Source organism: Pelodiscus sinensis, chromosome 8 (genome assembly GCF_049634645.1).
Source record: "Pelodiscus sinensis isolate JC-2024 chromosome 8, ASM4963464v1, whole genome shotgun sequence".
Lineage (NCBI taxonomy): Eukaryota > Metazoa > Chordata > Testudines > Trionychidae > Pelodiscus > Pelodiscus sinensis.
The window spans coordinates 54,387,172-54,408,998 of record NC_134718.1 but is presented as its reverse complement, the minus strand read 5'-3'; the positions used below and the strand labels follow the sequence as shown (position 1 = coordinate 54,408,998).

Here is a 21,827-nt window from a genome sequence, read left to right as displayed (position 1 = left end):
TGTGTGTGTATTAAAAAGATCATTCATAACACTTAGGCAGACACCAAGATTTTCAGAGCCACAAGTGATTTTGAGCTCTCAGTGTGAAACACCTGATGATTCAGAGGATAAGTGCTCTGCAGTTTTTGAAAATGAAATCCCTTTAAAACATCCCAATTTAGACACCTAAAACAACTTTGATGAACTTGGCCATGAATATCAGTCTAAAGTAGGGTTGCCAGGTGTCCGTTTTCGCCTGGACTGTCTTGTTATTTGGGTCCCCCCGTCCGGTAAAAAAACCCAGAAAATACTGGACATGTGAAATGTCCGGTTTTTCCTGTTTCCCTTGGATGGAAGCCCAGCAGGGACAATTTTCCCCTGCTGCATCTGGTGGGGTAGGGGAGTGAGGAGTATGGGGACATTTAAAGGCAAGCGCCTTTTTTTTTTTTTAAACAACTTTGGTCTCCCCCTTTTTTTCCTCAACAGAATTTGTTCCCGGTGTTTTGTGGGGTTTTTTTTGGGGGGGAGGGAAAGGCGGGTTCAGTATTTGTTGTTAAACCATCTGGCAACCATAGTCTATAGTGTTCTCTCCAGATTGCTTCTGGAGTTCCCTCTTAGAACTTCTCAGCTTCTACCCTTTGTTCACAGGACCACTCAAGAATAAAATCCACATACCCTTTCTTATATCCAAGGTGGGCTTAACGGACTCAGTGAGGTTCTCCCTGCAATATTCATTTAAACTTTATGGAAAACTCACAGAAAATGGGGGTGGGGAAAGGTTGTATCGCGAATGCCACTATTGGGCTCTGAGTCTGATTGAGGCCACTGGCTGCTACCGCAATAAAAACAATAATGACAAACTAACATTTGTTAATAGATACATGGCAAATGAATCATTAATATGTTATGTGATCTTTCTCCTTGTATTATTTATGTCTAAGTGTCTTGTGTCTTATACAATATAGTCTCAATACTGTGCAGCTCTTGCCCAAATTAACAGCAAAATTGGTTGATATCATTGAGAGAAGGTGTAGGGCCTGTGTCTTAAAAACTGCAGCCAGGTAGCACCAAAGAATGACGCTAAGCCTGACATAAGCTGGTGTAACTTCACTGAAGTCAGTGCTAATAATTCGGCAAGTAACCTCTTCGTGGACAGATGAACTTCTAAGAGGAAGAAGTCAAGAAAAGAAGCGGGGTGGGAGTGGGGGGAAAGGGCTGTTACACGGGTTGTATTATTTTGAACCAAGCCCTAAGCCAGGTTATGCCAGAACTAATGTCCCTGTTTTCTTCATGTGAGAGCAATGAGTTAGTGATTAGTAATTAGGGAGGAGTAATGCAGCTGTCATCCTCTGTGAGAAACACTAATATGCAGCAGTCGTAACAGTACAAGAAGCAGTATGGGGCCAGATTCAACCCTGGCATTGGATTGTTGAACTTCACTGGAGACTGGAATTGTGCTATATGTGGCAGGTTTGAATGTGGTCTTGGGATCCAATTAGTCTGCCAATAGCAGTGCACCACACTCGTGGACGGACTTACCCTACAATTGAGTGTAAATTAAGGGCTGCAGAATGGCTGATTACTTGTATTCTGGGCCTAGCCATACACACAGAATTATAGGCACATAATTAATAAAAATAAAGGGTTTTTTTATGTTCAATTGCCAATATATTTATCATTTCCATTTCTAGACGCTATTATAAAGAAACTGATGGTCTAAAACTTGATGTTGGAGTGTATATGAAGGCATTAGAGGTATTTTATAGCTTGCATTATATTCATTTGCTCTACACCTTGCTCAGAATAACTGATATAAATATGTGCTATCTTCTGTAATTCTTCTTGCTCATTTTGGGAGAGGAAATGGCTATAAATTAATTGCATTACTGTGCATAGGAATGGATGAACTCATTCTGTGTGGCTCTGACCCATAGAATCATAGAACACTAGAAATGGAAGGGACCTCGAGAGGTCATCGAGTCCAGTCCCCTGCGCTCATGGTAGGACCCAGTACCGCCTAGACCATCCCTGACAGATGTCTATCTTATCTGCTCTTAAATATCTCCAGAGATGGAGATTCCACAACCTTCCTAGGCAACTTATTCCAGTGTTTAACCACCCTGACAGTTAGGATGATTTTCCTAATGTCCAACCTAAATCTCCCTTGCTGCAGTTTAAGCCCATTGCTTCTTGTCCTATCCTCAGAGATTAAAGAGAACAGGTTTTTCTCCCTCCTCCTTGTGACACCCTTTTAGAGACCTGAAAACTGCTATCATGTCCCCTCTCAGTATTCTCCTTTCCAAACTAAACAAGCCCAATTCTTTCAGTCTTCCTTCATAGGTCATGTTCTTTAGACCTTTAATCATTCTTGTTGCTCTTCTCTGGACCTTCCCCAATTTCTCCACATCTTTCTTGAAATGTGGTGCCCAGAACTGGACACAGTACTCCAATTGAGACCTAATCAGTGCAGAGTAGAGTGGAAGAATGACTTCTCATATCTTGTTCACCACTCTCCTGTTAATGCATTCCAGAATCATGTTTGCTTTTTTTGCAACAGCATCACACTCATATTTAGCTTGTGGTAAATATGGGGACCCCTACATCTCTTTCTGCAGTACTCCTTCCTAGATAGTCGCTTCCCATTCTGTATGTGTGTGATCGTTCCTTCCTAAATGGAGTACTTTGCATTTGTCCTCATTAAATTTCATCCTATTTACCTCAGACCATTTCTCCAGTTTGTCCAGATCATTTTGAATTATGATCCCAACTTCCAAAGCAGTTGCAACCCCTCCCCGTTTCATATAATCTGCAAACTTAATAAGTGTACTTTTTATGCCGGTATCTAAAGATCTGATAAAGATATTGAACAGAACTGGTTTCAAAACAGACCCCTGCAGAACCCCACTTGTTACGCCCTTCCAGCAGGATTGTGTACCATTAATAACTACTCTCTTGAGAACAGTTTTCCAACCAGTTATGCACTCACCTTACAGTAGCCCAATCTAAGTTGTATTTGCCTAGTTTATTGATAAGAAGATCATGTGAGACTGTATCAAATGTGACTGTATCAAATGTATCAGATACCTCCTCTATCAGCTCCTTGAGTATTCTGGGATGCATTTAATCAGGCCCTGGTGACTTGCAGACATCTAACTTTTCTAAGTGGTTTTTAACTTGTTCTTTTTTCATTTTATTTTCTAAACCAATCCCCTTCCCACTACCATTCACTGTTAGACATTCCTTCATCATCAGACTTCTTGGTGAAGACTGAAACAAAGAAGTCATTAAGCACCTCTGCCATTTCCAAGTTTCCTGTTACTGTTTCTCCCTCCTCACTGAGCAGTGGGCCTGTCCTGTCCTTGGTCTTCCTCTTGCTTCTAATATATTTATAGGGCTTCTTCTTGTTACCCTTTATGTCTGTAGCTAATTTGAGCTCGTTTTGTGCCTTTGCCTTTCTAATCTTGCCCCTGCATAGTTGTATTGTTTGCTTATACAGGCAGTCCCCGGGTTACGTACAAGATAGGGACTGTAGGTTTGTTCTTAAGTTGAATCTGTATGTAAGTCGGAACTGGCGTCCAGATTCAGCCGCTGCTGAAACTGACCGCCAGTTCTGACTTACATACAGAATCAACTTAAGAACCCCAGGTGTCCCCAAGTCAGCTGCTGCTGAAACTGACCAGCAGCTGATTCCAGGAAGCCCGGGGCAGAGCAACTCTGCCTCGGGCTTCCTGTAGTCAGCGCTGGTCAGTTTCAGCAGCAGCTGACTTGGGGACACCTGGGGCAGAGCAGCTGGGGTGCTGCTGGGTTGCTCCAGTAGCGCCGCTCCTCCTTAAGAGAGAACAATCAACACTCCTGTTACCCAAAATCTCTGTTAGTTTCCTTCATCTACTAATCCATATGTTATGTAAAAGAATCAGTTAGTAATCACATATTGTTTCATACAAGCTATAGAAGTTGTGAAGTTGAGCAAATCCTTTTCTAATCTGTATAATATTATTTCTGTCCTCCTCAGTATGCCTGTGACATTCAAGCTGAGGTGGTTGGAAAGCCAGCAAAAATGTTTTTCCAGTCAGCCTTGGCAGAAATGGAAGTTGAGCCACAGCAGGTAAGATTCCCTGTGCAACATTCATTAGATGTGCTGTGCAGTTATTGTCACCTGAACAAAAAAAAGTATGTTTCCAGGGCACCATTTGGCAATTTTTTCTCAGTCAAAACTTTCATAGAATCCAGTGGAAGGATTGATGGACTATGGATTTCAGGGTTGGACCCACACTGACAAATGAAAAGTGCTTTGTTCAATGGTCATTCTAAAACGTTACATTATATTTACCTGATACATGTAAAATATATGACATCTTATAACGGATCTCACAAAAAATCTTTAAAATAACAACATCGAGAAAAAAATTCTGGCCCAACACATTGATCTAATTAGAAGAATCGGATCTCGTCTACTAGTGCAAATGTAGTGCAACTTGCTGTATATTTTCTCCCATACATGTTCTTCTCAGTCACTGAGTTGAGGTACTGTAATGCAGGAAATCCACTCCTGAAATATGCCACATCATTTTATCAATATTTTTCCTCTTATGATTATTTGTGCCCTTCCATTATTTCCCTCTTCTTATCACTCTGTATCATGTCCTGTACCATACACTTTTCCCCTCCCTAATTATCACTCCATTCTCCTCTTCCTTTTATTTTTATCTTGATTTTAGTAAGGCTTTTAACATAGTCCCACATGACATTCTCTTATGCTTATTAAAGAAATGTGATGTACATGAAATTACTATAAGGTAGGTGCACTTCTGGGGCTATGTCTAGACTAGGTGGTTTTCCCGGGATACCAGAAAAACTCTGCTGCGTCCAGGGAACATGTCTGCTCTTCCGCTTTTTTTTTTTGGTAAAAGAGCAGACATGGTCTTTCAGAAGCCCTGTCTTCTTCCTCCCACAAGGAAGAAGGGCTCTTCCAAAAGAGGATTTTTTCCTGAAATTTGGCCCAGTGTGGATGGGCCAAATTTCAGAAAAACCTCTTCCAAAAGAACTATAGGAAAAAGGTACGCAAATTGTGGAGTGCATTTTGCATACCTTTTTCTGTTAAATCATAGCCTGGATGAAAGACCTTATTGAAAGAGTAATTACCCCTGGTGTATTGTCAGATTGGTATGGTGTATCTAGTGGGGTCCTGCAGGGATCAGGCCTGGGTCCAGTACTGTTCAATATTTTCATTAATGAGTCCGATAGTAATGAGGAGACTATCCGTATAAAATCTGCAGATGACACAAAGGTCAGAGAGATTCCAGGCATTCTGAAGGACAGGATTAGATTTTAAAATGACCTTGACAAATTGGAAAATTGGTCTGAATTCAACATGATGACATTCAATAAAAGGAAAGTACAGAGTACTTCACTTATGAAGGAAAAATCAAATTCACAACTATAAAACGATCAATAATTGGCTAGGTCAGGGGTGGCCAACTCACAGCTCAGAAAAAAACTGCGGCTCCCGCACCTGCAGCTCGTGGCTCTGAAAGGGGCAGCGTGTTTCTGTCTGCACGGGATGCAGGTGCAGACTTCAAAATAGCTGCCTTAAAAGGGAAATGCCTGCTCTGTTCTAAAAAGGGCTGTGGCCTTTTTATTTATTTATTATTTATTTATTTTTGCTTGCCCAAATTCGGCAGCTGGGGTTGTGTTTTTTTGTTTTTGTTTTTTGGCTCAACAACTTTTTTCCCCTTGGCTCTTTGTGCTGTATCTACCACTATTTTGACTCTTTGTCTATAACGGGTTGGCCACCCCGGGCTAGGTGGTAATACTAATGAAAAGGATCTGTGGTTTATAGTGGATCACAAATAGAATATCAGTCAACAATATGATGCAGTTCAGATAAAGCCTAATACTATTTTAAGGCGTATTAACAGGTTTGTTGTATGTAAGACACAGAAAGTAACTGTCCTAGTCTACTAGGCGCTGGGGAGGTCTCTGCTGGAATACTCTGTCCAATTCTGGGCACTGTAATCCCGAGATCCTTTTCTACAGAACTGCTACTTAGCCTTTCAGTCCCCAGCCTGTAACAATGCTTGGGATTCTTCCGTCCCAAGTGCAGGACTCTACACGTGTCCTTGTTGAACCTCATCAGATTTCTTGTGGCCCAATCCTCCAATTCGTCTAAATCACTCTGGACTCTATCCCTGTCCTCCAATGTATCTACCTCTCCCCCTAGCTTAGTGTCATCCGCAAACTTGCTGAGGGTGCAATCCATCCCCTCATCCAGGTAATTAATAAAGATGTTGAACAAAACAGGTCCTAGAACCGAACCTTGGGGCACTCTGCTAGAAACCGACTGCCATCCTGACATCGAGCCATTGATCACTACCCGCTAGGCCCAACCTTCCAGCCAACTTTCTATCCATCTTACCATCCATTTATCCAATCCACATTCCCTTAACTTGCTGGCAAGAATATTGTAGGAGACCATATCAAAAGCCTTGCTAAAATCAAGGTATATCACATCCACTGGCTTCCCCATATCCACAGAGCCAGTTATCTCATCATAGAAGCTAATCAGATTGGTCAGGCACGACTTGCCCTTCATGAATCCATGCTGACTATTCTTGATCACCTCCCCCTCTTCTAAGTCCTTCAAAATGGATTCCTTGAGGATCCCCTCCATGATTTTTCCAGGGACTGAGATAAGACTGACCGGCCTATAGTTGCCTGGATCGTCCTTCTTCCCTTTCTTAAAGATGGGCACTACATTTGCCTTTTTTCCAATCATCTGAGATCTCTCCTGATTTTCACGACTTTTCAAAGATAATGGCCAAAGGCTCCTCAATGACATTTGCCAACTCCCTCAGTACCCTCGGATGTATTAAGTCCGGACCCATGGATTTATGTATGTTTAGCTTTTCTAAATAGTTCCTAACCTGTTCTTTCCCCACCAAGGGCTGTCCACCTTCGTCCCATATTGTGTCAGCGCATTAGTCTGGGAGCTGATCTTATCCGTGAATACAGAGGCAAAGAAAGCATTAAATACTTCAGCTTTCCCCACATCATCTGTCACTAGGTTACCGCCCTCATTCAGTAAGGGCCCCAGACCCTCTGTGATCACCTTCTTCTTGCTAACATGCCTGTAGAAACCTTTCTTGTTATCCGTCACATCCCTTATATTATAGGCAAAACTGGTAGTGCCACCTATAGTGAAAATTGACACTTTTCACTGCAGAAAAGTAGTATGTATGCAGAAAAATAGATTGTACCCTAATGTATACACACAAAGGGGTGAAATCAAAATTATTTGGGTAGCATTTCCTAACTTGACTTTGCAAGTGTAAAAGTGTGTGTGTGTGTGTGTGTGTACATATAAAATACATTGTTCACAATACAATTGGCTCCTTAATGATCTGTTTGTTTTTTCTCTCCTTCCTAAATGTGCTATATGTCTATATTTATGACAGCAAAACAAGCAGCAGTTTAATTACTTCTCTCATTATTAAATACTCAATAATAATTTATTCCATTTCTGAAATCCATTTAAAAGTCAAATCAGCAGTGCCACACAATCATTAAATCATTTTAGATTAATTGTGTTTTATAAAACATATTACAATTTTCTGTTACCTTATTTTAAATGAAAAAATATCTTTTTTTATAATGCTGTCTCACTACAGTAATGCTAAATTGTGGCAAAGTTTAAAATTCTCTGGCTGCTTTAATCAATAAAGTTATCTCCAGTCATTTCCCTTGATAACTGCTTCTTACTTGAGACCCTGACTGCCTTCTTCGGCTGAGATGTTTTCAACCAGCACTTGGAATAGAAGGAACTCCCTAAAGTCCCATTTTAATTTTAATCTTTCCTCAGTGGCCTAGAAATAACAGATTGCTGGTATTACTTTAATAGATTGGAAATGTAAATTTTTAAGAGGTAGTCATACCCTTCTTTACAAGTCAGTGGAATGACAAAGAATAACGCATCTAAAAGTTTATTGAAATACGTAATTCAAATGCTTTAAGGCTGATGTAATTATGGATGATTTTGACAGCTTGATAATAAAACCTAAATAATGTTAAGGGTCCAGCAGTATTGTATAATCACAAAAGGTTCTGGCTAGTGCAAATAATCTTGTTTTAATGGGAGTTATGGCAAGTCATACCGGAATGCATAAACTACAGGTTGTTAACAAATTCCTTGTTCTGTTACCTGCAAATCTAGGAATGATGCATAAAACCCAGGGAGTAGCAGAAAGTGCTTACATCTGTATTGGTACTTTCCATATTCATTTGGAAATAGATAACCCCACTAGAAAGTTGACAAGATTTTTTTTTAATAGGAGTTAGGAGCTTAGCTTCTGTTGATAGATCAGTTCAGATCTGTTTGTTGGACCTTTGGAAAACTATCCCATTGCTTCAACATCTTACCCGCCTTATTCCAGGTCAGAATTAATATTTGATGCTCTTTGCATGTTTGGTTACTCAGCAAGAGGGTCCCAAATATATACATAATTTTAAAATGAATTAGAATCTCATAGCTTAGAGATGATTATCCATCTTAGGGGAAAGAGAAGAAAAAGTAAATACAAAGAAGTTTCTCTTATAAAGGATTTTGATACATTAGTTAAAATTTGTCATATAGACTTCTATTGCTGACTATCCCAATAGATTATGGCTATTAAGCCTATAGAAAAAAATCTGCTTATGCAAAAATACTTTTTTATTCTAGGAGGTTACATTGTATTAAAATTCTATTGAAATTGGCATAGATATTTTGGTGGCACCTTATCCATTTACTTTCTCCATTTCACCGCAAGTACATCATCTGAGATTGGCTTAAATGTATAAAAACACAAAGCTATTATTTTGCTTAGCAGAGATGCTTTGGCTGTCTCTTTCATATTCTTAATCTATAATTTCTTCTCCTTGAAAAGTGTGTATGTGTGCATACATGTGCCCATGTACAAGGTTGGGGATCCTGGTGAACTCCACTATTCACAGAACAGGTACAGCAGCATGAAGCTTCCACACACTGCCCTACCAATGTAGCACTTAGAATAAAAGAACTAGCAGAATCTTGTTCGGGGAATAAGGCAATATGCTGCATTTTTTGTGAATGCAGAATTCATTTACTCTCCCTAGTTAATAAAATTATCCACCAAACATACACGCGCACACACATAGAGTTCTACAGATGGGATATAATTATCAGCCTCAGTTGCTCATGTTAGTCCATTGTCCACATGGTCTAGACACAAGGAGGGGAGCCAGGTCATGCAGGCGCACAATGATGCTTTTGGAGGATGACTGTAGAACTGAAAGATCCAATTCTATAGTTTTGTATCCATCTTTTGATATGTTTTAGTCCATCAGTACTGTCCTGTCTCACTACCCCAAGGCACTATATGACCATGTGTCATCAGTTAATGGCAGATGCAACTTTGATCTTTTTTCTGATGTGGCTTTTGTGTTTCTCTTTTTTGAGTGGGTTCTTTTGTAGGGCTTGCCCGCATTGTTCTTTGGCCATCAAGGTGATACTGGCAGCTAGTCATGAAATGGGGATGGCTTCAGGACTGATCCAATCTCTCTCTCTCTCTCTCTCTCTCTCTCTCTCTCTCACACACACTTTTAAATGAGATTACATACACACACCCCTAACTTTCAACAGAGTTAAGGTGGTACAAACTTTAAAATGGGGTTTCAGTTACAATATGGGGTCACTTTAGTTACAGTATATTAAAATGAGATATAACAACAGATTCTACAAAGGCAGTTCTTAACAGACTACTAACAAATTAATCCAAAAGTGGTTAACACTGTTTCATCCACCAAATCCCATTAATAAAATGTGGGCCTCAATTCATGAGGTTACATAATGTCACATTGGTAGATATAAATCTTTAAAAGGGCAATTTCATTCTTCAGCCCTAGACCAATGCTTACTAGCATGGACTATGTTTGCGGGTGAGAAGATGGGTTGGTTCACATGACCATTCTGTCTTTGTTCTCTGTGTTCAGACTGCCAACAAGATCACCAGTTGTAGTGGTGATATCTGTGATATGCCTAATGGCCACTAAAAAAACAGTAAGTAGTCCTGTAACAGTTTACGTCCACACTAGGAAATTATTTTGGAATAACTTATTTTGAAATAATAACTCCCAAAATAACTATTTCAAAATAGTGTGTCCACACTACAAGGAAGCCTTGAAATTAGTCCAAGGTGGCCTCCCTTCATGTAGACATGCTACCTTGCCTTAGAGCCCCAGAAAGCACAGGGGAGTAATTACTTCGAATGACTCTGGGGAGTAGTTATTTCAAAATAGCAGCAGTGGAGTATCTCAAAATAAGCATTATTCCTTGTGGAAAGTAGGATTTGTTATTTCAAAATAACCAGCCCCTTATTTTGAAATAATGGGCTTGGTAGTGCGGACGTTCTGCTTGTTATGTGAAATAAGGGGAATTAGACTAGGGCTGTAGAGACCAAAACTGTAGACCAGGGCTTAGAGATTAACAAAAATATATATGTAGCATCATGAGCTTTCATGGGCAAAGCCCACTCATCTGAAGAAGTGGGTTGTGCCCAGGAAATCTCATGATACTACATATATTTTTGTTAATATCTAGGGGTATGTCTACACTACAAAGTTAATTCGAACTAACAGAATAACAGGCAAACCGCTAGTTCGAACTTAATTCGAACTAGGTTAACCTCATTCTACGAGGACTAACGCCTAGTTCAAATTAAGTAGTTCGAATTAAGGGCTGTGTAGCCACTTAATTTGAACTAGTGGGAGGCTAGCCCTTCCCAGCTTGCCCTGGTGGCCACTCTGGGCACCACCAGGGAAACTCGTCTGCCCCCCTCCCGGCCCCGGAGCCCTTAAATGGGCTTGGTCTGGCTACGGTGCTTGTGCCAGGTGCAAGCCTACCAGCACCCAGCTAGCAGACCCTGCACCTGGCACGGCACGAACCAGCCGCCCGCTGCCACACAGCCCTCTGCCTCTTCCTGGGACCAGGCTGGTGGCTCCCGGGAGCCTGCTCAGGTCCGCAAGAGGCGGGCGCCCACCAGGTCTAGTGCGAAGATCGTGGACCTCATCCAAGACCTCCGCACTAGGCACAGGAAAGTGGCCGTCTAGGGCAGGATAGCTACCAGCCTGACCAGCCAGGATCAGGTTTGCATGAAAATCAGGGTGGTCTTCACCGCCTCCTGCAGCAAGGAGTTCCACAGGTTGACTATTTGCTTTGTGAAGAAGAACTTTCTGTTATTAGTCTGAAGCCTGCTACCCATTCATTTCGTTTGGTGTCCTCTGGCCCTTCTATTATGGGAACTAATAAAGAACTTTTCTTTATGCACCCTCTCCACCCCATTCATGCTTTTATAGACCTCTGTCATATCCCCCTTCCATCTCCTCTTTTCTAAGAGTCTCTTTAGCCTCTCTTCATATGGGATCTGTTCCAAACCCCTGATCATTTTAGTTGCCCTCCCCTCTCCCACCCTCTCTCTTCCCCTCTCCCACCTCCTTTTCTCAGTCTCCCCGAGTTTTGTTCAATAAAGAGTTTCTATTTTTGAACATGTGTCCTTTATTTTGTACATCAGGAAGGGGGGCTAGGGAGAGGTAAGTGGAAGGAGGTGAGGGAGGAATGGGGTATGAGCCCCCGATGGGGAGGACTGGGGTGGCTCTGCGGGCTCCTCGGGGTGGAAGCTCTCCTGCAGCCCCCCGATTGGGCCCCCCCCCAGATGGCAGCCTGCGGCAAGTGCAGCCGGGCTGATGGCCGAGTCCTGTGCTATGCTGAGTATGGGCCTTCAGGGCTCTCCAAGCCAGGACTGCTTTGCTGTCCCACATCAAGTTAGACAAGCGAGCGGGGAACCCCTGAGAACTGTCTGTCCGGGGTGGGGGTCAGGTCCGTTTAAGCACAGCCCTCGCCTAGCCTGAGGCAGCAGCTCCATGCTCTAAGTCCTAATCTGATGCCCTGCCGGCACTGCTTCCAGCCATCCTTAACCTCGGTTCAGGGGCCACTCAATGTGGACATGCTAGTTCGAAATAGCAAAACCCTAATTCGAACTAGTTTTTAGGTCTAGATGCACTAGTTCCAATTAGCTTAGTTCGAATTAACTAACTCGAATTAAGTTAGTTCGAATTATTGCTGTAGTGTAGACATACCCAGCGGTGCTACAGGATGATTCATTTTTTTTTTAAAGTTACAGCCTAACACGGCTACCACTCTGTGTCCATTAGGGAATACTTTGTGGCTGCTGGATGTCATTGAAGCGTCATTTCACCAATCTCCCTGAACCATCCAGCACCCCCTTAAAGTGTAATTTTAGAGAATTTGCTTTCTTTTCAGAAATATATAAAAACTTTCTTTCCCTGCTTGCATTTTAGATGTAGAATAATATATATTAGAACTACTTCCAATTTTGTATGCAGCTGGTTAACACCGTCAGTATTTTCTGACTGCCTTAGTATATTTTGTCTTTTTTTTGTAAAAATTTAGTTGATTTAAAAAAAAAATAACTTCCACATGCTAATCAAACAGATTAATCACCTGTATTCCCTCTGCAAAATGTGATCACAAATAGGGATCTTTTAATTCTTACTTTCAGTAGGTGTGTGACCTTTCAGTTCTCTCTCTCCCTCTCTTTCTCTTGCCATATTACAGTCAGAGAGGAAGTTAAACCTAGGTTTGACAGGTAGAGTTTTTTTATTTCCCTTGACAGTGCACCTCTTGACCTCTATCTTCTTGCCAATGATTTTTTAAAATCCTAAATGATTTGGGAATAATTGCTCCTCCTTTAGTGATTATTGCCCTTCACCGATAGTAAATCTATGAAATCCCCAGAGGTTGGAGTACATTTTTGTATGCGTATGCCACAAGCTGGCCTGGATAAGCATCAGTGCTCATATGCAGCTGCACTTTCTGAGCTGACTGTCTTCTTGCATGAAAACTTGCCTGTGTAGAACGTAATACACCACTGGTAAGCAGCCTTCTAAGCTATTCACAACAAGTGCTCAGATCCCTCAGAAACCCATCTCCAAGGAAATCTCTTTTTAGGGTTTTAAAACTGGGGTTTTAAAGACCCATTTCTTTAAGAGTTCGTGTCCTCTTAGGGTATGTCTACACTGCAATTAAACACCCGCGGGTGGCCTGTGCCAACTGAATGAGGCTCATGTTGCCTGAACAAAGGAGCTGCTTATTTGCAATGCAGAAGTTCAGGGTTGAGGGGAAGCCCAGGCTCCATGAGTGGCAGGTATAAGGTATCATAGGCCGGGGGAGGCTGTGACTTCCCAAAGAGCCAGGCATGGCCCTGCCCATGCTCTGCCCCAGACACCTTTCCAGCTTCCCACTCATTGTGGCTCCACTAGTCTGTAGGTTTGAGGGGTGCTGCAGCTTCATCACCTGCCCTCCTGGCATTCCAGGGTGAGGGGGATAGCAGCTGTAGTGGGGTGGCCTCTGGATTCCAGGGGGGTGAGGTGCACAAGAGGTAGGGCCTTGGGCAGAAGAGGCAGGTCTAGAGGCTAGTCTCCCCAGCTAGCAGTTCATGCACTGCCCATGTCCCCGTGATGTCGGAGGGCCCCAGGGCTAGGGTAGCACTCCAGGCGCACCACAATATCTACCCCACAATTAAACAACCCCATAGCCTGCCTAATGGCCATATAGACATACCCTTACAGTCCCCAAAGCCAAGGCCACGTAGGCCCTTGCTCTTATGAAAGCGAGCTCTGAACTGATTCGGAGGATGGTCAGGCCAGCCATCAGGACCTGCTGACATGCAGGAGACAAGAAACTCATTCATATGATCTTCTTGCAGTCTCTACCGACTCTCCATGGATTTTGCTCCCCTTTTTCTTTCCCATTCAGGGGCCAGGGAGGCACCACTAGCCATAGAGAGCTGCCTGAAGGGAGTAAGAGAAGTTTGATGGCAAGGAGGCTAATTTAGAAGCTATTGAAGCCAATGCTTGTGGGTGAGAAGTGACTGGAGGGAAAGCAAGAGGCTCTATTCCTGCCCTGTTCTCCAGTGGCCTGTGGAGTTGTGTGCATGAGGGCTAATGACCCTCATTGTCAGCTGGTAGAATTGTGCCGCTCTGGTGCTAGATAAGAACATAAGAACGGCCATACTGGATCAGACCAAAGGTCCATCTAGCTGGGTATCCTGTCTGCCAACAGTGCCCAATGCTAGGTGCCCCCAGAGGGAGTGAACAGAACAGGAAATCATCAAGCAATCCCTCTCCCATTACTAGCCTCTGACAGAGGTTTGGAACACCATTCCTCCTCATCCTGGCTAATAGTTGTTGATGGATCTAACCTCCATGAATGTATCTAGCTCTTTCTTGAATCCTGTTAAAGTCCAGGTCTTCACAACCTCCTCTGGCAAGGAGTTCCACAGGCCAACCGTGCACTGCGTGAAGAAAAACTTCCTTTTGTTTGTTTTAAACCTGCTACTTATTAATTTCATTTGGTGACCCCTAGATCAGGAAGAAGGTGGCTATTTGGCTGCCTTGCTATTTTCCCAGCTAGCACTCCAGCCCCCGGGGAATCTCCCTTCACTTCACATTGAAACCTCAAGGGAGGCGCTTCTTACTTCCTCACACCAGTCCCCATCTCTCCCTGATGTCTAGCAATTGGAGAGGCTGCAGAAAATGGCCACAGAAGTCATATGAGCTAAAGAAAATGCCCATGCAGTGAGAGTAACAAAGCTCAACCTGCTTAATTTATAACAGGAATTCTCAAACTTTCTCTCACCGTGACCCCCTTTTGACAACAAAAATTACTATACAACCCCAAGAGGAGGGATGGAAGGCTGAGCTCACCTGAATCGTGCTGCTATGGGTGGGAAAGCCAAAGGGCAGGGCAGGATGGGGGCCAAAACTGAAACCCAAGGGCTTCACACCTAAGCAAGGGGCCAGGAGCTTTCCTTCTTGGGTGGAAAACCCTGGATACTTGAGGACTCATTGCTCTAGTGGAGAAAGGCATCACACAGGCCAGTAGCCGGAAGCTGAAGCCAGACAAATTCAAATGAGAAATCAGGCACAAACTTTTAATGGACATTTGCAGTGAAAGTGATTAAACCATTGGAACAGACCACGGGAAATGGGGGATTCTTTGTCTCTTAAGACTGGGTGCCTTTCTGCAAGACATGTATTAGTCAAACATATGTTATTGGGCTCAGTGCAAGAGTAAGGGGGTGAAACTTAATGGCCCGGAATGTACATACAAGAGGTTGGGTTAGTTGATCTGAAGGTCCTGTCTGGCCTTAAGCTCTTTGAAAGAATGGAAGAAACAGAATAGCGCCATGAATGCTATAAATTAAAAACATTAATAGTTACGAGCAGTGTTCCCTCTAATTTTTTCTATCCACATGTGGAGTAAATTTTCTTATGTGCTGGCTGTAGGCGCTGTGGGCATTCTGCTAATCAGCTAGGCAGCACTGAATCTTTCCTGGGTGGCTTCTAGTGTTCCCTATAAGCTGAGTCCTTGGGTGGCCACCCAGGAGAGATTCAGATGCCACCCAGCTGATTAGCTCAAGCTCTCAGCTTACAGAGAACACTGTAAGGTATGGAGATGTGGTGCCAGATCATGTCATCACTTCTGTTCTTAAATTCTGTGATTCTTGGGAAATAGTTTGTTCCTTCCCCAGCATCAGACCAAAACTGAAATGGCAACCACATTTTCTGTAACTTCTTTTTTGTGAGTCTCTACTTGTGCTCTATAGAAACAGCAGCGGGGGGTGGAAGTGAAGGGGTACAACCATTATAATGTTAGTGTATAAGCAGAGACTTAAATGTGGCCCTCAGTATGGGTACATTTGATGCCCATGCTGCTATGTGGCTGCATCATTTATTAGAAAGATTTGTTTCAAGGAACAGGCGAGGAAAGAAGAGGTTTTAGTATTAGCTAGAAGTGGTAACTAGAGTGATGCCTAAAATAGGAAAATTCTTTGTTATTTTCATTAAGCTGTGGCCATCCAGACACACACAAACAAGTCAGAATTCCCCTTAGAATACAGTTACTAGAGAAGCCAACCCCCATTTCTGGCTTACTTACTCCCATGACCTCTCTGACCAAGGCCTATTTATCAGCCCAACACAGATGGGAAAATGCTAGGCTGGCTTTCTATGCATGCTCAATGGAGTCCCCTTAATGCTATTCATGGTAACACCTTTCCATCTGAGGCAATTCTGAGACAGTTGTAAATGTGCTTCTTAACCTACAAAGGCCCATATGTGAGAGACAGGTCTATAAAGAGGGACACAAGAAAACATGCAGGGCTGAGTGCTTAAAATGTGAGCCCAATTTATATAATATAAAAATAAACATTGTGTGTAACCCCAGTGTAACAAGTCTATATTTCTGTTGTTCCAATGTTAGAGTAGTTGATGTAGCAAGTTTATGTGGAAGAGAAGTAAATGTAGGCAAAAATTATTACTCTTCCTAACAACAAGAGAGAGATTTGTGAAGTATAATTATTGTGGCAGCCTTGTAGCACTTTAGGTAAGGTTGCAAGATAAGAAACTAATGTAACCTCAACTAATACGTTTTCAGACACAACTGGTTCTGTCTATAGTAGGTGCAAAGTCATGTTTGAAAGCTGGTAGCTAAAACAGGTCACTTGAATGTTTTTAAACAAGATTTTTTTTCCAGTCTATGCTAAAATGCACTTTGTAACCCTATAATGTAAACGGCCTTCATTTGTCTTGGGTGCACTCCAGAGTTCATAATTTAGGGCTGAACGTTTCTATGATTGCTCAGAGATTTGTTTTCTTTTTGGAGATGTTGGGGAGGGAGGTAATTGAAATAAAGCAGTCAAACATTTTTAAATCCAGGGAAGGGGGAAGGCAGGGTGATGTCAAAGGCTTGTAACTTGTCACTTATTACTTTAGTGCCGGGTTTGGTTTGAAACAAATGGGTTTTGATTTAACAAAGATATCACCATATGAAAGCTGTATGTATTGACCATACACAGTACATATTTTCATTAAGCTTATAGGTGTGCACTAAGACATAAATCCTCTCAACAGAACACAGAGACTTTTCTCCTACCATGTCTTCACTAATCAGAAGATCAACGCTTTCCACGATTGATTTTCTGGATTTTGATTTAGCAAGTCTATTAAAGACTTGCTAAATCAAACTCAGAGGGCACTCCATAGACAGCTGGTACTCCTGCTTCTGTGTTTGCTCCCGTTGGCCTCCCACTGTGGGGATGGCGCAGAAACTTGAAACAAGATATGTCGACTCCAGTTATGTAATTAACCCATCTGGAGTTGTGTATCTTGATTCAATCTTCCTTTTTAGCGTAAACCTAACCTCAGTAACATTTTGCTTTGCAACTGACTTATACTAGTTTGCTTATAATTCACTTACATAGGCAGTAACTGATTAGGATGCAATCATTGCTACACACATATGGAAGATACTATATATTTTTGTATAACGTCATAGGACTATATTAGGATGCACATCTTTTCACATTTCCATATTTCCCACAGTGTGATTTGAGAATAAACATCCTCAAGTTACATTTTTCATAGATCTGGGAAATAGATTTGCAAACATTTTGATCAGCCTTTATAGTACAGGCAGTCCCCGGGTTACGTACAAGATAGGGACTGTAGGTTTGTTCTTAAGTTGAATTTGTATGCAAGTCGGAACTGGTATATATTGTAGGGGAAACTCTAGCCAAACATTTCTCCAGAGCTCAGTTTTATTCTCCCTCACCTCACTTCCCTCAGTCCTTTATTCTCAAGCTGAGGTGTCTGCTGAGAAAAGCCGCTCCGCGTCTCCCTGGTCTGCTGGGGGGAAGCAGCTAGTGCAGGGTTGCCTCACCCCGTTTGTAAGTAGGGATCTGATGTAAGTCAGATCCATGTAACCCGGGGACTGCCTGTATAACTTCTAAGGAAATGTTTACAACTAAATATTATCTTAACTGCTATCACCATAACATAAAACATCTTGGGTAAGAATGTAGAACTAACTTTATGAATTTCGACATTGTTTTTGTACTATGCCAAATCATTTTTGATTCTTCTGATTTGGTTTCAAACCATGTGGCTGTATACTGATCAGCTGCATAACTCTCAGAGTTGCCTTGTGAGTTATATTCAATGTAAGATGACTTTTAATCAATAGGATGACAATATTATCTTGTTTAATTTGTATGATGGCAGTATTAAACATCAAATCAAGTAGTTTATTATGTCAAGAAAGATGAAGTATGGCAGAAATAAGATTCACTTGACATCAGTTTTGTCTGTATTTCATTGCTGTGACAGGCCATCATGATTGGAGATGATATTGTGAATGATGTAGGAGGTGCCCAGCAGTGCGGTATGAAAGCTCTACAAGTACGGACAGGGAAATACAGGTCAGTGCACATTATACACCTTACACTCCACACGGCTAATCATGGAAAGGGGATATATAACGGTAGAATATGATTTGCTGTATTTACGTTTGTCCTCCGGTACAGATTGGTGCCGTATTCTTATGACACCTTAATTTAAAAGGGAAGGAGGAATTATGGCACTGCACCCAATGCTGTTTCAGAAGAATGCTGCAAAATGAGCAAGCCAGACCTGATTTTCACAGGTGCCTCTACTGGCTTTCTTCTGGCGGTGGTATAATTTTGCCATCAGCCTGTGCAACTACTTTTTTGTTACAAACCTCTGCCTACACTACTGATAGATCTGGCGGCAAGCATTAGAATTTCCATATGCAAAAAGCCTTTGGACAAAATTGAGTCTGAACAAGTGGAAGCTGGGACCTGGAGATCAGGCTCACAGTAGTTGGTTATTTTTTTAAAAAAAAATCCTTTTTAACACACCGATAACTGATCTTTTTTCGCTTGGGAACAAATGAGTCACCTGCAATATACACAACAGCCCTTGTGTCTTTGTTAAAGTCTGCCCTATGTTTTATTGCTGTAAGTAAACATGTTTGATGGGGAGCATTAATTACTCTACACTTGTTTTTGATATTCCCAAATTACATCATTGTTACTAAAGAGGAGGATGCCCAGTCTGCTTGTTCTGAATTCCACCACAACAGGTGTCACAGAGTGTCGGGGAGTGCAGTGTAGTTTTATACTCACAGTTTAAGCATTAGTAAATACAATCTTAAAATCAGCTATCTATCCATTTGAAAACATCTATGTACATTTTTCTACTATTAGAGTTATTGATCCCATTAATTTTCGTACAGTTTTTTCAAAGGGCCACTTTGAAAATCTACATCTTAATGTCATGCAATCAGTTTAGGGGCTTGTTTCCTGAAAAGACAGATAAATTAGGACTGAAAAGTGCTGAGGATTTCAATGCAGCCTTTTGGGTAACTGAAAATAAAAGTGGGGAATATTGTATTTTCATATGTCAATAAGGTATTTTCTTCTCTGAACTATGATCCCCATAGATTCCAGTTATAGGAGTGTGATCAATTGCTCTGGATAGAAACAAATGTTTTCCTCTGTCCTTGTATATATTTCATATTAACATGTGTGTTTGCTACCATTCAAAATCGTATAATATTATATATGTGTGAAAATAGAGGCATCCCATTCTGAATTGAACTCCTGGTGCTATTCCAATGATGGGCGTAGCAATCGCTAATAAAATCAGATAAAATGTCTGATAGACAAATAGAGACTAGAGAGACTGATTTATTAAGAACAGCAGTTTTATAGTATGTGGAAAATAAAAAGAACATATAGGAATTAAGAAGGACTGAAAAAAACAAATAGTGAATGAAAGCTGATAGGCAAGAAATTTGACAAATAAAACGAGCAAAATTATTCTTCGGTTGATATAAAGAAAAATTCCTAATACAGCTTAAATTCTGATGGTTTGGCATTATTCCTGGATTCCATAATTGCACATACATATATCTTTTTCACACAGCCCATGTGCTACATTCAAATACCTCTAGGTGGCACTATTAGTACATACATATATATATATATACACACACACACACACTTTCTCTCTCTTCAGCACTTAATGTGACTATATGATGTCTTTCCATGAAAACAAACAAGACTAATTTTGCGAAACCTCCATACACCGTGAATATTCCACTAGGATGTTATAATGCAGAAGCTGAGTGTCAACACATTACGCTTTCTGGAGATTTCAGCCAGGAAAAGTTTGCAACTCACCAAATTTTATTCTGAGTTTCAGATAACCCCTTTTATGCTTGCGGTCCAGGAGCACCTTTCTCCCATTTGAACCAGGATGTTGCTGGCTGCTCATAATAAAATGGAGGCAGCATCAGGCCGACAAGCTTGTGTTCCTTGGGCTAAAGAGCAAATAAAAGGAATTATGGAGGATAACTGTTCCAGTCATGTTTCCTAACATACTGTGGCAGCGTATATACATCCCATTGCAGATGTGAGTATATTCTGGAGTGCGGACGTCTCCTGCTCGGCCATGAGGTAGCTGGATGTCTCTATAGCCCGTGAATATTCCCTTGTCTCAGGATGACCCAGAGTCCATAAGCAGGGCTGCTCACAGGACAGTATAGCCCACTGGCCAAAAGGCAGTAAATAGCCCCTATGTCCAGGTAGCACAGAGAGTCCATTAGCGACCCCTAGCGCAGGACAATATGGCCTACCTGCCAGAGTCTATAAGTGGCCTTGGTCTCAAGGCAGTGTAGTCTTAAGGACCAGAGTCAGTAGGCAGCCCTTGGCTCAGGGCAGTATGACTCAGTAGCTGGAGTCTGTACGTAGCCCTAATCACAGGGCAGTGTGGTCTAATAGCCAGAGTCTATAAGCAACCCTTATCTCAGGGCAATGTGGCCAAAGGGTTAGAGTCAGTAGGATTGGGGTTAGCGCCCTGGTAGGGGGACCCCGGCCCACCCTGCTCCATCGGGTCCCGACCCGGGGCCCTGTGAGTGGTAGATCGGTCTATCACTCCCTCGGTGGTGAATCCGGCCAAAATACACCGAGTGTACCTGGGTGGGAGAGGCCGTTCCTGCACCCACCCTGGGTCGCTTCCTACCAGTGCTGCAGAGACATTGTCCGATGTAGTGGCTGGGTCTCCCAGTTCCCCAGCAGTGGTTTCTCCCTGGGGTTCCAATATAAGCTACCACCAATTTTTCTGTCTTGAGCGAAATAGTTCATCAATTTCTTTTTATCATAGGAAGACGACAAGTGGCCATGTAGTGCAAGGGATTAATTTAATCATCCTTCTCCTCAGGGGCACTAAATTAAAATTTGATTTGGGTGAGGATTTATGTATGCTTTTCAAAGGGGGAGGTTTGTGCTTTGGTGCACAGATACTATGGTGACTGGTGCCATGTCAGAACTTAGAGAGAGAAATCGGCTTTGGGGGAGGCACAGGAAAGCTGTAGGTGACTCAAAATCCATGGGGTCTTGGGACAATGGTGGAGGCTAAGGACCTTCTGGGTATGTCTGGACTACATACCTCTGCTGACGGAGGCATGTAAATTAGACATACTGACATAGACAATGAAGCGGGTATTTAAATATCCCCCGCTTCATTAGAAAAAAAATGGCCGCCACGTTGTGCTGGCTCAGCTGTTTGTCAGCACGAAGTGACAGTCAAGACGGGGATCGGTCGGCAAGGAAAGCCTTTGCCGACCGATCCTGTAAACTTCGTTGCACGAGGCATAAGGGATCGGTCGGCAAAGGCTTTTCTTGCTGACAGATCCCCGTCTTGGCTGCCGCTTTGTGCCGACAAACAGCTGAGCCGGCACAACGTGGCGGCCATTTTTATTCTAATGAAGCGGGGGATATTTAAATCCCCGCTTCATTGACTATGTCGGTATGTCTAATTTACATGCTTCGGTCGGCAGAGGCAGGTAGTCTAGACATACCCTCTGTGTGGAGTCCTGGCACTTCCAAATCTTT

At 42.3% G+C, this 21,827-nt stretch overlaps 1 protein-coding gene across 6 annotated transcripts in view; it reads left to right on the top strand.

Annotated features, from left to right (window-relative positions):
- Positions 1 to 21,827, top strand: part of LHPP (phospholysine phosphohistidine inorganic pyrophosphate phosphatase) — a 222,017-nt gene that overhangs the window by 39,497 nt on the left and 160,693 nt on the right. For 5 of the 6 annotated variants that reach the window (XR_012905669.1, XR_012905670.1, XM_075935299.1 and 2 more), the window contains exons 4-6: positions 1,671 to 1,734; positions 3,992 to 4,084; positions 18,238 to 18,329. Coding sequence is in view for 4 of the 6 variants with exons in the window: in XM_075935299.1 (XP_075791414.1) it covers positions 1,671 to 1,734; positions 3,992 to 4,084; positions 18,238 to 18,329 (249 nt within the window). In the remaining 2 variants the exon portion in view is untranslated. The remainder of the gene's footprint in view (positions 1 to 1,670; positions 1,735 to 3,991; positions 4,085 to 18,237; positions 18,330 to 21,827) is intronic. The other variant, XM_075935302.1, reaches the window with a different exon arrangement.